This window comes from Crocodylus siamensis, chromosome 6, assembly GCF_052110815.1.
Source record: "Crocodylus siamensis isolate JL-2025a chromosome 6, ASM5211081v1, whole genome shotgun sequence".
Classification (NCBI taxonomy): domain Eukaryota; kingdom Metazoa; phylum Chordata; order Crocodylia; family Crocodylidae; genus Crocodylus; species Crocodylus siamensis.
The window spans coordinates 27,348,340-27,360,856 of NC_143400.1; the positions used below are offsets into that span (position 1 = coordinate 27,348,340).

The window sequence follows — 12,517 nt, forward strand, 5'->3', positions numbered from 1 at the left end:
GTGCTAGTACTGGTGGCTATTTAGTAGCAGTTTCTACCTCCCATGTGGGAGAGCCTAGTTCAAGTCCCAGCTGGGTTGAGGGAGAAATCCTTGCTGCAGTGGAAAGGGATGATTTTGTTTTACCTCTTTTTTTTTTTTTTCCCCCTCCAGGTACCTAGACCCTATTTTCCTTGTTATTTAACATTTTGTATTTTGTGCCTTTTTATATTTCCGCAACCCATATTGTTTGTTCTGCTGTTTGTGTTTTACACTTTGTTAACCCTGTCTTTTGTCAATGACTGTAAGCATCTAAACTTTGTTGAATCCTGCCCCCTCGGGGCATTGTAGTGCCCCCTATATCCCCTGGTTTATACTAGTTATGTTCCCAGTACTGTTCTCTCATTAAGTCCCCATTGGTGGTCTGGCTCTGCTTGAGAGAGGAGGAGAGTCCCTACACCTTCCACAGCACTTGTGCACCTGCTTTGATCCCTTCAATAGGAGAGGGGGTACCTCTTGGAGTACCGCCCGGGTTACACTCCTCAGACATAGTTTATTTGGGCTCGCCAGGAACTAAAGCATTATGGCTGTGGATTTGTTGCATCCATGGGTACACAGTCACTCAAAGACGTAACGAGACTTTTGTCCACCAGATGACGCGGCAACCTTTTTGTAGTTCAGGGCTCTGACTTGCTTTCACTTTCAAATTGTTTCTGCTTTTTTTTCCTTGTGTGGCTTGCTCCCTGCTGGCAGGGCACAGGCAGGCAGTGGGTGGGGGGCCCCGGGCTCTAAAGTGGGCAGTGCTGGATCAACCTGCTCGCCTGTGGCCCCGGCTAGGGACCCAGCTTAATTCGTTCAAAAACCTACCACATGCACAGCTCTGACACGTCAAAATAAGTTTAAATTTGATAAACTTTTTGAATTTAATAATTATTAGAACCCATGGTGTGTACAGGCACCCTGTATGGACTATTTTGGTTTCATGAGGCAAGAGTAACTAAACCAACATGAGGCAGGGCCAGAGCTGAGGTGAACTGGAGAGAACCAGAAGAGGAGCAAAGTTCAGGGGCAGCTCAGCAGGCGAGATGTGGGTCGTGTCAGGCTGTGGATCATGTCCAGGCCTTCTCTGGCAGTGCCACTGATATATACAACTTCATCTCTTTAGGTCCTCTCTGGCTCCCAAATGAGACACTTGTTCCTGGCCTGCAGCACCTTGTAGAGGCAGTCTTTGCACCGCCAGTCCCAGCCCAGCACCAGCTCATACAGGGGCATACCTTATCCTGACGTGTATTGTACTCGCTGCTTGGTGGTCAGGACTTCTCCATAAAGCAGGTCCAGGATGCCTTCCACCGCCACAATCTGCTGGATTACCTGGGCCCAGAAGTGGTCGATGAAATGCTGCCCTGTGGGGGGGAGAGCAGACTGGAATTAGTGTGCAGTTATGCTATTTTGGTCAAGGGGGCAAATTAGCACCGGATCATCCCTGAGAAGGATGTGGCCATCCTGCCTTTCCAGGGATTGAACTGCAGCTGCTTCTGGGGTGCGGCTCTTCGGTAGCAGCCTTGCTTAGTGCCAAAATGCAGCTGCCTCTGAGGTTGGGTAGCTGGGGATAGCCCACAACCACCACTACCATCTCTCTGACTCCTGCTAATCTCTCCTCACTCCACTGGTATGAATGACCCTCTCTGTTCTTTAATGGTCTTGACAGTCCAGTGGTCAAGACACCCTTTCTTGTGCAATGGTGGGGGCTGAGCAGCACTGGAATGGGTTGGGAAGCAAGGAGCTACCCCATTCCAGCACTGCTCAGCTCCCAGCTCAGCTCCTGGCGGAGTGGGAGCTGAGCAGTGCCAGGACTGGGGAAGTTCCCCATCCCCTGTGACCCCCTAGTGTAGGGGCTGCTCTGGGAGACAATTTCTTCCTGGACAGTGTCTACACATGTACGACTGTGCGGTTAATTTGCTACCTGGATTTACTACCCAGATTTTTTGCCACCCTTATGTGAGCTGTATCTAGGCAAGGCATAACGTGTACAAGGGCCCCGGGAGACTAATCTATTGCTCAGTAAATATGTGCACGTGCAGACAGCATCACGTTACTGTGCAGTAGATAAGTCTGTTGTGCAGCAAAGCGACTTGTGCAGATGCACCGACAAACCAGGCCAAAAATAGTTTGTAGAAACTCTAAAAAAGCACAAATTGGGGGGTGGGGATAATCCTTATAAAAACTCTAAAAAAGTACAACAAAGAAGGCAAAGAAAACAGTCCATATAATTTTTAGAAAGCACAAAAGGAGGCAAAAAAATGCCTAATTTGTACTCTTCAAAAGTTTCCATGGACTATTTTTCTGCCTCCTTTCTTGTGGTTCTTAAAGCTTTAAACAGATTTTTTTTTCACCTAGTTCATTCTGCTTTTTTTTAGAGTTCATACAGACTGGTTTTTTGCCCCCTTTTGTGCTTTAAAAAAAAGATTATATGGACTACTTGCTGTGCCTCAATTACTGTATTTTTTAGAGTTTATATAGACTATTTTTTGCCCCCTTTTGTGCTGTTTTAATGTTGATATGGACTACTTTCTCACCTAGTTTGTTCTGCTTTTATAGAATGTTAAAGGAATATTTTTTGTTCCTTTTGTGCTTTAAAAATATATGCGGACTATTTTCTTTGCTTCATTTGTTGTGCCTTTTTATAGTTTATGCAGACTTTTTTTGCCTCCTTTTGTGCTTTTTTAACAATGATATGGACTATTTTCTGTGCCTTATTTGTTCTGCTTTTTTAGAGTTTATACAGACTTTTTTTTGCCTCCTTTTGTGCTTTTAAAAAAATTATTTCAAAATTTAAAAAGGGAAAAAGGGCGATGAGCATAAGAGGCAACCGATGGAGGAAGTGGCCCTGGGACCTCAGGGTGTGTCGGGTGCCAGGACCTTTGGCTGGGTGCAGCTGGAGGAAGCTGAGGCCTTCCCCTGAGAGCATGGAGCTGCCTGTTTACTGTTATCCCAGGCAGTCAGTGGAGAATACAGCTCCAGGATGAGTTGAGGAGAAAGTGGATCCCCCAGCACTGATCCTAGGCGTGGCAGCAGGTAGCAACCCCAACCCTAACCCTAAGCCTAACCCATGCCCCTTGCTCCTCTTTAGTTTTGGATTCTCCTCCCACAAGTTTTCTCCATCCTGACCTGGATTTCTCACCTACTGTCGGAGTCTGAAGGCCAGATCCTTCCTGTTGATGGCCTCCAGCACAGCTATGGTCACCTCCATGGCGTAGTCCTGCCCATAAAAACTGATCAGCATGTTCGTGAGGTCCAGGCGGTCCGCCTTCTCCAGCCGGCCCCAGGAGATATTCCTGCAGCCCTCCTTCACCGGGATGTCATCAAGTTTGAACTTGAACTCATTGAATTTCTGCTCCTCAAGGTCCTCCAGAGCCTCTAGCAGGCAGTCCCAGAATGTCCTCTCCATGCCACCTTGTACTGAGCTGCTCTTGGCTCTGGGAAATCCCAGAGAGGAAATGAAGGCAGAAATGGGTGTGATGCCAGATCTCTCTGCCTCATTCTCATTGTCTTGCTTCCTGCTGTAATTTGAAAGGTTTCACTTCTCATGTGTGGTCAGTTGAAACTTATTACATGCTGAGTTCATTGCATCAGTTATGGATCATGTGGTTATGGGGCCTCTGAAGAGAGCCAAACAAGCCATATGAGAAATAGAAGATGAAGAGTGATTCATTCCTGTGCTAGACTCTAATATATGGGATACATCCTTTTTTGTAATATATCTATCAGGATGCATCCAAGTCAGATGCAGTTGAATCCACACGTAGATAAACCACTCGCATGTGTATCAAGGCCTTCACCCAACCCTTCTTATAGCAGCAATGAGACCCAGGTGGGGTCTGCTATGTCACTGCCTGCTGCCAAAGGGCGCTTGTACATGGTATGTGTTGCTGACAGACACGTTACGAAACAGGGTGAAAAACTGCCATTTTGCTAGGATAGTTGTGTGAGTAAATACATATTGATGCCGTTTTTCATGGTAGATTTCCACCCTAGAGTTGGGCACATTATATTGGGCCGCTGCATGGATAGGGGCCTCTGAAGCGAGCCAAATAAAACACATGAGAAATGGAGGATGAAGAAAGATTTGTTCCTATGTCCTTGTTAGAGTTTAATATATAGAATAGCAATTTTTTGTAGTGTGTGTGTGTGTGTGTGTCTCAGAGCACTTAGGTGCCCTGCTCCTTTAAGGGTTGAAACTGCTAGGGAGAGAGCCCTAGCAGTCAGTTGGGAGCCCTCTGCCCTTTACCAGGGCAGCCAGAATGAGTTAGTTGGCCCACAACTGCCAGTGGTCAGCTGACCAGAAGGGGCAGGGCCTGGCTCATATATAAATCCCAGGGCTGAAGCCACAAAGGCAGTTTGCTGCTAGCGGCCAAGCAGGAAGGGGCCCTCCTAGAGGGAGCTACGGAAAGAGGCCTGAGGGTGAGTCTAGCTTCTGGGAATGCCAGGGGCAAAGCTTGATTCTTTTAAAGGGGTGGAGCACAATGGGAACTCATGTGTTATGTTATAGCCCAGGGGCTTGTTTTGTTTGTTGTTTCATAGCCATCAGTGGTTTGGGAGAGGCTACTGGGGAAGGAGGAGGCCTTGGTGGGGCCCCGCTATAGCGTGGGAACCCCGGTGCCAGAGACAGCGCAGCACTTGGGGTGCGCACACCCCGGTGCCAGAGAGGGCGTGGCACTAGGAGCCCAGGCGCCAGCATGGCGCAGAGACAGGGCTGCAGAGAGCCCAGAGAGGACAAGGGGGCCAATTTACAGCAAGGCCCAGACCAGACAACGTCAATACCATCTGCGAGGCTTGGGGCGTGGTAAAGGGATGGTTGGAGCCATACATATAGCCCATAAGCCTGGGGTGTCCTGTGACATCTATTTTCAAACAGGACCCATGAGGGGTCCAGGAACCCACGGGGTTCAGAACATCCATCAAACCATGTCCAAGAGGACTTAAAGACAGCATCCCTATTTTTATAAGTACATCAAGACATGGTGGGCAAGAACTGAGGGTGCCCATCGGGCCAAATTGGCACAGTCATGGGGCCTTAGGAGATCACAGCCATCCTTGAGGACACCATCCCATGACAGTGCGATTCAAAATTGTAATTTTTTTGGTAATGTATGTGTGTATGGGATGGGGAAGGGGCCTCTGTATATATGTATATCTACTCCCCCAGTGTGGTATCATCTGCCAGCTTGATGAGAGTGCAATCCATCCCATCTTCCAGACCATTCATACTGAAAAAAAATGGGTCACAGGCACTCCACTTGATACCAGCTGCCAACCAGACATAGAATTAGGGATGACGACCCTCCGTGAGGTGAGATGATCCATTCACAGGATCTGGTGAGCTGTAAGGTCCTTTCCGAACCTAATGACTATGAGATGCCAAACAAGCTGCCCCAGGGGTGCACAGAAGGAACTGTGATCTTCCTTCTAAAAAGTGTTGCAAGGGGGCAGAGAGAGGCCCAGTGCCATTTTTATCTCTCCTTCTGCATTCAAGCCCTGTCTTCTGCCCTGCATTAGCCCAGCCTCTGCCCCAAACATTTAGCCCATGGTCTCCTTCCCTTCCCATGCCCTGAAAAAAACCGCTGATCATAGCCCAATAGCTCATGGCCTCTCTTTCCACAAGCCCGTGTCCGTCGGTGATGGTTGGGGCCTGCTGTGCTCCAGCCCTCTAGAGCCAGGGCCCGATGACAGGAGCATGAGAGGACAGGCTTACTCTGGGTCTTGGCCCAGGTGAGCAGAGGCAGCGCAGCTCAACCTGGATCTACCCCAGCCCTCCCACGCCACCCTAGTGCAGGTCACTCTGGCAGCTCTGGAAGCCTGCGGAGTGGGACGTCTCAAGAACCCAGCCTGGAGGCCAAACCATGGGTTCTGACTGGCACAGTTACAATATTCTTCTGGGTACAGGGAGCAGGTCCTTAGAGAGTGGGGGCTGAAGGGCAGGGCAGCAGAGCTGGACCACTTTTCCTTGGTTGGGCTGTTTGGGGAGCTGCTGGACCCCATGCTGGACCCCCTCCAGCAAGCCCTGGGGAGTGGAGGAGAACATGGCCAGCTGCAGAGAGCCCCCGGACCTGGCTGGGCTCCAGCATGGGCTCTAGGTGGGGGAGAACAAGGGTGGGGGCCTGATCTGGGTCCTCACATCCATCCATCTATCCCCCCAAATCTATCCACTATATCCCCCTGTCCATCTGTCTATTGACCCATCGACCTATCTATCCCATCACATATACACACCACCTAATTGTGCAATAAACTTAGACCGGCTGTGCATGGAAAGTCATTCTTATGCCATAAAAATGGCTATCCAGCTACAAGAAGAGCCACAAAGCAAGTGCTTGGAAATGTGGAACAACTTTATAGCCAGTTTGTATCCCGCTCTCATGTGAATGTGTGGCAGGGCCCAGGGAGAACAAAGCCACTTAAAGGCCTACCGAAAATGGAGGCAACCAACAGACTTGGCATGTGCTGAGGTTTCCTTCCCAGGGCAGATGGCTGTAACTCCCGAGAAGTGCCTTTCCTCACTGCTCCCTACCTCCCTTGCAAACATGACCACCCCCTCCCAACCCCCTACTTTGCTATCCTAATTCAACAAAATGAGACTTTCTTTCATTTGCTTTCCCTTTAATGCTTGCTTAATTCTTTCCTCTATCTTTAATTTTACCACTCACAGGGGCTACCTTACAGCATCTCACCCTTCCTTCCCCTCCCCCCACCATTTCTCTTCTACCTCCTGTAAACTCTTGGTTTATCAGTTACAACCCCTCTGTTATTCCCCGCCCAGTTCCCGAATGAGAGGCTCATTATGTTTCTTCAGCATTTTGTAGACCCGATCCTTTCTCTCCTGATCCCAGCCTGGTAGCAGGTCGTACAACTGACGCATCTGCTCCTGCTTGGTGCCCTTGCTGCGGATGGCATCGTACTGCTCTTGGCTCAGGACATCTGTGCGGAGCTCATCCAGGACGCCATCCACCTCCCGGATCCTCTGGATCAGGATGGATCGAAACCTCTCAATAAAATGCTGCCCTAGGGAGATAGGAGGACAACTGTTATGCTCCAGCCCTTTCCCAACCATTTGTGTTAAGGGGGTGCACCAGTGCTCTCAAGGAGTGCATGTTCACCCTCATGCACCTGCTACGTGTCTCCACTGACGGTGTACACATGCACTGAAATTGCTGTGCAGGAACCAAAAATTACTATGCAGTACAGGCACATGTCTTCATGTGCACACCTGTACTGCGCAGTAAATACAGCGACTTGTGTGGGCATAAATTTGATTTCACATCCATCCATCTATCCCCATACACTCTATCTATCCATGTATTAGGCCTGTGCAAGTTGGCAGCGATCTGATCCAATCCAGCTTCAGATCCGTCCACTTTGAATGGCCATGATCTGATCCAGAGCTTCGGCCCGGGTTTCTGCCTCAGTCCGGCCGAAGCAGCTCCGAAGCTTCGGAACTACTTTGGAGATCCAGCTATAGGGTATAATGGGGGAATCAATGAAATATCTATAGCTTTGTTGTTTTTTTCATCTGATTTGGATGAAACTTGCAGGGATGGTAGCCTCTGCTGAGAGCATGAAACCTTCCATGTTTCAAGAAGATCAGTGCAGGGGTTTGGGGGGGAACTGTACCCCAAATTCTTGAAAGCCAAACTCATGTCATGGCTGTGTATTACACCACGGGGGGTGAAAACTGCATGGGTGGTGGTCCCTGGTGAGGCTGCAGAGCCTGCCAAGTTTCAAGAAGATCAGTGCAGGGAGAACTGTACCCCAAATTCTTCAAAGCAAAACTCCTGTCACGTCTATGTGTTACGCCATGGGGGGAGGGGGGGAGGTCAAAACTGCAGGGGTGGTAGCTCCTACTCGGGCCACAAAGCCTGCCAAGTTTCAAGAAGATCGGTGCAGGGGTTTGGGGGGAACTGGTTCTCAAGCTGCGGACAAGCAAAACTCATGACATGGGTGACCCTGTGTGTGTTAAGGCGCAGTGGGGTGACAGCTGCAGGGATGGTGGCCCCTGCTGTGATGCCTGCCAGCTGTGGAGGAGATTGGTGCAGGGGGGCTCTGGGGCCCTGCACCCCTAGCTGCTGACAGGCAAAACTCGTTCCATGGGTGCTGGTGGGACTAACTGTGTCTGTCTTGGGGCAGTTGATTGTCTGTATTGATTCTTTCCTCTCCTTAGCCTAGTTTTGTAGGTGCTAATTGATGGCAATTAATTGGCTACATTAGCTAGGTCCTGTGTATTGAGCTGGTCCCTGAGAGAATCGTGATTGATTGATGGGTAACTGGTAACACAGCAGCTTAGCAGCCAGGCCTGCGGCAGTGTTTCCCCTCCCTGACCCAAGACAGACACAGTTAGTCCCACAAGCACCCATGGCACCAGTTTTTCCTGTCAGCAGCTAGGGGTGCAGGGTCCCAGAGCCCCCCTGCACGGATCTCCTCCACAGCTGGCAGGCGTCACAGCAGGGGCCACCATCCCTGCAGCTGTCACCCCGCTGCACCTTAACACACACAGTGTCACCCATGGCATGAGTTTTGCTTGTCCACAGCTTGAGGTGTAGTTCCCCACAAGCCCTTGCACCGATCTCCTTGAAACTTGGCAGGCTTCGTGCCTCAGCAGGAGCCAGCAGCCCTGCAGTCTTGACCCCCCTGTGGTGTAACACATAGGTGTGACAGGAGTTTTGCTTTCAAGAATTTGGGGCACAGTTCCCCCCAAGCTCCTACACCAATATTCGTGAACTTGGCAAGCTTCATGCTCTCTGCAACATCTACCACCCCTGAAAATTTCATCCAAATTGGACACAAAGCAACAAAGTTATGGATATTTTATTGTTTCCCCATTATACCTTATGGCCGGATCTCCAAGGCGGCTCTGAAGCGCTTCGGGAAGCTGAATGAGGCAGCGCTTCAACCCGGATGTGCTGCTTCGGACCCCGAAGTGTCCAAAGCTTCTCTAGATCTGAAGCTCTGCCCAAAGCCTCGCACAGCCCTACTATCTATCTATCCCCCCTGCCCAATCACACCACATAATCGCACAATAAATTGAGACTGGCTACACATGGAAAGGACTTCTCCCACCATAAAATGGCCATCCAGCTACAAAAGGAGCCAAAAATATCAGATCGCACCCCAATGTTTCTAGTCCTAATCCCAGCTCTGCCAGGGCAGGAAAATGCAAGAGGGCTTGCAGAAAAGCCAAACTGCAGAAGCACCCGAATGGCCACCAGCTCCAACCACGCTGCTTGGTCAGGACACAGAGCCCCAAAAGCAATGTGCCTGGCCCAAACCATGCCAGGGCTAAATGTGCAACAAATGTACAGCGATACAGTTGTGCTGAGACACAACAGCTGCAAAACAATAAAAGGGGGGCTCAAGCCTGCCCTGCAGCAGGGCCTGAACACACAATGAAAGAGCGCTAGGCTTTTTTGGCTCTGGCCTGGGTATTTAGTCTCAGCTACACTGCTAGTCTGAGACTTAACAGGTAGGAAACAAAAGGGCCAGGCCTATCTCGGCTTGGGCCTGAACTACGACTAGTGCCCAACCACACTGCTTGATTGGGGCATGAAGTGCAAGAGGGATAAAAAAAGGCTCAGGCTCATTTTGCTGGGCATGGATTGTGTGGCACAAAAGTGGCCAGGGCTATACATGCAACCCCCAGTTAACGCTGTTTCTCTTAGCTCTGTTTTGCTATAGTGCTCATTTTGGATTGACGCCCGATTCCACTTAGCACTCAGTGAGTTTTGCTGTAAAGCTCATGGGCATTGTACGGCTGGCAGTAGGGAGTGTCCACCCATGCCACTGTGCATCAGCAATGCGCAGTCTCGTTGTACAATTTAACCCACCCATGCTATATAGCTGACTGCCCAGCTCCCAGGCCAGGCATAGTGGAGCTATGACTCCAGCGCTGGGGGGGGCCTGGACAGCAGCCCCCCCACTCCCGCTGCCTGGAGTGACCGCAACTGTGGCTGTGACCCCTGCCTTCCCACCGCCTGGCATAGAGGGGACCAACAGCACCACCTCTGTGGCCTGGGCCCAGGTGGGCAGCAATGGCTTGGCACTGGCTGAGCTGGCCCTGAGCTACCAGGTGCTCATGTCATTGCTTCTGGGCACCCTGGTAACAAATATATATTTACATGAATTTATCTGGGAAAATTTATTTTATTGAACGCTATTCTGCTTAATGCTTGGTTTTTGGGGAACCAATTAAGGGCGCTAAGTGGCGGGGGTTGCCTGTACAGCACTGAGACCTGGATAGACAAGAAGTGCCAGGGCCCAAATGTGCCAGCCAACATATCGTTGGGGTTCAGTCCCACACCAGTGGGCTGAAATGCAACAGCAAAGAGGGCCCAGGATTGTGGTTGCAGCCTGGACATGTCGTCCCAGTTATACCACCAGGCCAAGACACTACAGTCCCCAATGCAGGGGGGCAATAGCTGCCAGGACCCCGTTCCTGGTCAGTCTGCACTAGGGAAGGACACACTCATGGCATCATCCCAGCCAGGTAGCCTGATCCTTAAATTATATTTTTGATATCATCACCTGGTCCTGACCAGAAATGGCATTGTTTGGACACTGCTAATGCAGACCAGTTGATTCAAAGGTGGTCAGTGCTCCAGGTGAAGCGACCAGAGTCACCAAATCAGTGGTCTTTCCTGCCCCAGGGCAGGGGGGCTGGACCCTTCCAGCTCCTAAAAAACTATGAAACTGGTCCCACAGGTCCCTTGGAGTGAATGTTAAGACAATGGCCTGGACACAGCGAGGGGGAAGGGATGTGATCTTCTTCCAGTCCCAGAAAAGGCATGATATAAAGCAAAAACAAGATGCACAACATTACACCAAAACACACTTTACCACACATGACCCCAAGTGTGCATGGTGTTGCATTCATTTAGATTACAAAAAAACCCCAAAAAAATTTGTGTAAAGCGTGATGCAATTAAACCAGAGAAGTGGGTGATTTCTGTCACGTGTACAAGTGCCTTAGATGTCCAGACTGCATCCATAGGCCCGGGCCTTTTTGCTGTTTCACAACGATTGCATTTCAACCTAGCTGTGTGCAGCTGAACCCCAGCCATATGTCTGGCTGGCAAATTTGGGCCAGGGTGATGCCTAGCAGGGGTTGAGCCAGGTGCTACTTGTTGTTTATCCAGGGTTCAGCTCAGTATAAGTCTAGCTGGCTATTGCTGCCCAGTTCAAGCTCAACGAGATAAGCCTGGGCCTCCTTTTGTCTCTTTTTCTGTTAATGCCCCAACCAAGCACTGGTTGAGGGGCTGGTTGTAGTTCAGGCCCAAGCCAAGGTGGACCTGGCACAGTGAACCCATGGGGCAGCACATAGGACTTGCTGGTGCAGGCCCCGATCCCCATCCCATTGCAGGTATAGGTGTCCCAAGGTATAAAGCTCCAAATCTGAGACTGCTTGGGCATGGGTAAGGTGCCACCTATACACCTTGTTTCATAGTGTTTTAAAATTATATAGTTAGAGTTTGCTTTTCTTTTTCATAATAAATGTGGGTTTGGGGTTGACCCTGCTTGCAAGGGAAGTGTTGTCGGTTGTATCGGACAGCCTCATGATTCATTTCATGCTTTCCAGGGGTGGGGGCTCGAGCTGAGGTCAAATATATTTAGCACCCCAAGACTGAACCTGGCCCTTGTTGCTGCTGACAGGTGCTCAGCCAAAGGGTGACATAATTAACCCCCACCCACCCTACAGCATGTATATAGATGCCCTTTTGTGTCCCCTCCCATGATGCTCCTCCATCCCAATCCTCATCCTCAATGCTCTTCTCTTTTGCCTCCCATTTCATACCAACATAATTTGTTCAAGCACCCCCTTTTCATGGGGAAACTAGGATGACTCGATCTCAACCGTGGGGTGGGTCCTAGATAAGATCCGCCCCCCCCCCCAAAAAAAAAAAAAAAAAAGCCTGTCCCAGCCGGATATATTCTGATGTTGTGGCATCACCCTTTTCCCTACACAGGAAAGTCTCTTACCAATACTTGCAGCAAGCTCTTCGACCACGCCGTTCAAGTGGTGTTTTTTCAGTGTATTGAGCTTCACATCCAAGGCAAAGTCCTTCTGTAACAAACTGACGTGCAGGTCCATGAGGTTCAGCTGGTTGGGTTTTTTGTATCCTGATTTTTCTGTATCCCAGCTTCACCAGGAGCTGAGTTCAGGCCCGAAGTCCTCGAGTGGGCCCTCGCTGAGGTCCTCCAGGGTGGTGACTGGGAGATCCCTTCGTTATGCAGCCAGCTCAGATGGCGTCTTAGCAAAAAGCTGAGAGTTGCTGTCTCTAACAAGAAGGGCCAGGCCCCTTCCAGGAAATGATGCTCTCTCTGTTACTTCCTCCTTTCCTTACGAGGCCAGGTCCCTGTGTCTTGCAGCATGGGGGATGGATGCATAGAGTGGGGGTAGATGGATGGATGGAGCAGTGGTGGATGTGTGGATAGAGCTGGTGGGGGTGGATGGACTGATTGGAGGTAGATGGATGGATAGAAGGGGGAATGAATG

General features: G+C 50.1%; 1 protein-coding gene across 1 annotated transcript; it reads right to left on the minus strand.

Moving 5' to 3' along the window:
* Positions 1-5,950: 5,950 nt before the first annotated feature.
* Positions 5,951-12,475, minus strand: LOC149861954 (apoptosis-associated speck-like protein containing a CARD). The gene is made up of 2 exons (XM_090054833.1): positions 12,001-12,475; positions 5,951-7,035 (listed from the first exon to the last, which is right to left on the minus strand). Exons 1-2 carry the CDS (start codon positions 12,110-12,112, stop codon positions 6,779-6,781), a joined length of 369 nt encoding a protein of 122 aa, XP_089910959.1. The 5' UTR covers positions 12,113-12,475; the 3' UTR covers positions 5,951-6,778.
* Positions 12,476-12,517: the final 42 nt, after the last annotated feature.